The 3,470-nt window shown below is 32.9% G+C and overlaps 1 protein-coding gene across 1 annotated transcript; it reads left to right on the plus strand.

Moving 5' to 3' along the window:
* Positions 1-1,255: 1,255 nt before the first annotated feature.
* Positions 1,256-2,549, plus strand: LOC105117525 (tRNA (adenine(58)-N(1))-methyltransferase catalytic subunit trmt61a-like; the record flags this gene model as incomplete). Its single annotated transcript, XM_011015213.1, has 3 exons — positions 1,256-1,424; positions 1,574-1,818; positions 2,124-2,549. Coding segments are annotated over 3 exons (656 nt in total), but the record flags the coding sequence as incomplete, so codon positions are not given.
* Positions 2,550-3,470: the final 921 nt, after the last annotated feature.

Here is a 3,470-nt window from a genome sequence, read left to right on the forward strand (position 1 = left end):
AAATCAATTCCCTAAAGCAAGATTTATTGACAACACCATGATGTATTCTAGTTTGCCCAGTTAGTTTAGTCATTTATGACTTAAATGTATATTTTAGTTCTTAAATAATCAAAGGCAATGGATTCTCAAAATTGACAGCTTGTAAAAACCAATCAGCTAGGTTTAAGCAAACCAGAAAGTGATTTATAAGGAATGTGGATTCTAGAGGGCAAGGACTATAATCAATGGGGAACGGATCACACCATCAGGCACTATGGTAGTAGATTTTAACCATCTAATACATTCAATTCTATCTAAATAACAGATACAATCTCCAAACATTTGTTCAGAGGATCCAATCTCCTAGATCTAGAGATAAAATTCCCATTTAAATCTAGAATCATATCCGAAAAAATCATGTCCTAACTACAAGAAATAAACAAAATGATGGAGAAAAATATCAACCATATAAAAGAAAATGAAGGAAAAACAATAAAAAGGTTGTTGTCTAATATTTTTAGCCTAATGAAGGAAAAACAATAAAAAGGTTGTTGTCGACTTTTTTTTTTAGTTAAGTGTCCCAAACTAGAGTTTGAGAGGAAGTATTTTTTCGAGAAAAGTGAGAGAAATAAATGGAACTACAGGTTATTTGTTTTCAGTGATATAAGACATGTCACAATTTCTTACTAGAAGGAAAGAAGAAGCAAGCTGTAACACTAAATGAAGTTGAATCTAATATTAGAGCTCACAGCAAAGCTGCGAAGGAGAATGAAAATGACTTTAGGACTTTTATGTCTTATTATTAATGTATACAGGTTTTGTATTTTCTATAAATTTATAGTTAAATACTACACCTATAGAGTTCATGATAAGAATGCCTGTACACCAAAGGTTGTGTGAATACCCCATCGAAGGTTTTTTAAAAATTACCTAGCTTTAGAAAAAAAACTCGATCTCTTGATAGCATATAAACAGGACATCTGCTACAGAACCCAGTATAAAAAGCCTAAGGATCATGTTTATTCTATGAAACACATCTCTTAGAATTGATGGAAAAGAATTGAGTCATTGAGAGTAGAAGAGACAAAGTGAAACCCTTATCTTCTTGGAAACAAACCACATGCTGATCTGTATTTGTCTCTTGATTGTAGCTGCTTTACATATAGCGATTAGCATCATATTTTAACTAACAGGTAAGTAATGATTAATTAATGCATGGTTTGGTTAGTGAGATTTGGTTATGGTTCAGGGTTTTTTTTTTTTTTTTTTTTGTTAGGTTTTTTTTTTTCTTTTCTCATTACCTACTTGGAAATTGTTCCTGGTTCTTTGGTGCTCGAGTCTGGAACTGGCAGTGGATCTTTAACCACCTCTCTTGCTAGGGCTGTAGCTCCTACAGGACACGTATATACTTTTGATTTCCATCAACAAAGGGCTGCCTCTGCCAGGTAAACACGCCTCTTACCTTATTTTCCATCTTACATCTTTCAAGTAAGTCTCAACTCAACTCATGTTAGGTTGTTTTTATTACTTGTCCAAACATGTGAACAATTCGAACTAGATTAAAGCTTTGCTTTTATTTTTTTAATTTGTTTAGAGAAGATTTTCAAAGCACAGGAGTAGGCAGTGTAGTTACAGTGGGAGTAAGAGATATCCAAGGCGAGGGATTTCCAGATGAGTATTCTGGGTTGGCTGATTCTGTATTTCTGGACCTACCCCAACCATGGCTGGCCATTCTGTCAGCTGGGAAAATGTTGAAACAAGATGGGACTTTGTGCTCTTTTTCACCTTGCATTGAGCAAGTACAACGCACATGTGAAGCTCTAAAATCGAACTTTAGAGGTAAATCTATAGTATTGTTGTCTGAACCTCTTTGGCTTTGTACCTATAAAAAGAGAGTATAGCATCCAGTAAGATGGAACCGTTCTAAATTTTATTTCTCATACTGTCATGGGTTCATCAATTCTTTAGAAAAACACATTTTATTTGTTAAAACTTCTGTAGCCTATATATGATATTTCTCCACCCTCTCTTTGCAGTGTTTGCATGATAAAAGTTTTTCTGTATATTTGTTCTGGTCAAGCAGTTTATTATAAGCGCATCCAGCATCTATTTCGGTACACTAATGTGTATTTTTTGGCATATAGATATAAGGACATTTGAGGTTCTCCTTCGGACATTTGAAGTTCACGAAGGGAAAATGGATAGTTGCCAGGGCAATGAAGGTCTTTCTGTTGGGTCTCCTCCGTGCAAGCGGAGACAACGGTCAAGTGAAGGAAGCACTGTGCAGGACAGCTCAAGTTCTTCTACAATCAAGGCTAGGCCATGTGCTGATGCCAGGGGTCACACTGGCTATTTGACATTTTCAAGACTCAAATGTCTCTCATGAAGAATCTTCACGTGACAGGTTAGACATCCAAAAGTTTTTAGCCCTTGTATTTGAGAGGCTAGAAAAGTTTTGAAAGAGAATTTTGCCCAATGGCATTTGGTCAACAATTTTTATTTTCCTTCTGACTTAAAAGATAGGCAGCGAATGCCATAAAACATTTCATCGGGTTCATGCTTTTGTAGCTCACTCTCTTGGCGATTGGTAGGCCACTTGATTAAATCAAGGATAGCAGTAACAGTATATCTTCTGTTTTTGGAAACATTGCTGGTATCAAACAGTGGCCTCTAGGTTTACTTAAAAAATTCTAGAATTTGGGTTCTTGGATCTCAGGGTAGAACTTCATCATTTAGGACGTTGTCGTAGTTTTTGAGATTGTGGTGTGAAAAAAAAATTGATTTAGGAAAAGTGGCTGGTTGGATAAAACATGTTTGGTTAAAATTATAGTTGAAAATGATATTAAATAAAAAATAGTTTTAAGGTGGTTGGTTAAAACTGTTTTTTAAAGTGATTTTGATATTAAAATGACAAAAAGACTAGTAGTTTTCTAGTTTTTGAATTAAATTATTATAAATTGGATTATTAAGGTTTTATTTTTATTGTCTTATTAAATTATTTGCAATTTCATTATTATCTAGTCCAAGGCCTATAGTATGCATGGATTTTTGAATGAGGTTTTCTGATTTGTTTTGATATGAGTTCTATGGTTTTATTATAATCTCATATCCTTTATCACGGGTTTTATAGGGTAACTATGATTGACCCGAGTCAATCTAGTATGCCACCGTCTTATATTTTTTTTTAAATGTGTTGCTTAATATGTCACCGTTTATGTATTTTAGATGTTTTGTTGGCCAATATGAATAAAAATCAGGACTTCCTAATATATTTACACATTTTTTAGATTTTTTAAAAAGGATTCAATAGCGTGGTCTAAAAAACTAGTGTCTATAACTCAATTTCTACTATATTTATTTTTTATTTGATAAAGTAAGAAATTTATATATTTATATTCTATTTATCAAATTTTTAATATTTATTGAGATTTTCATTATTTAAGTGCTATTTATTATTCAATATAAAATAAAAAAATAACATACATGTATAC

The sequence above is a fragment of the Populus euphratica genome, unplaced genomic scaffold (genome assembly GCF_000495115.2).
Source record: "Populus euphratica unplaced genomic scaffold, PopEup_1.0 scaffold1405.1, whole genome shotgun sequence".
In the NCBI taxonomy this organism is placed as follows: domain Eukaryota; kingdom Viridiplantae; phylum Streptophyta; class Magnoliopsida; order Malpighiales; family Salicaceae; genus Populus; species Populus euphratica.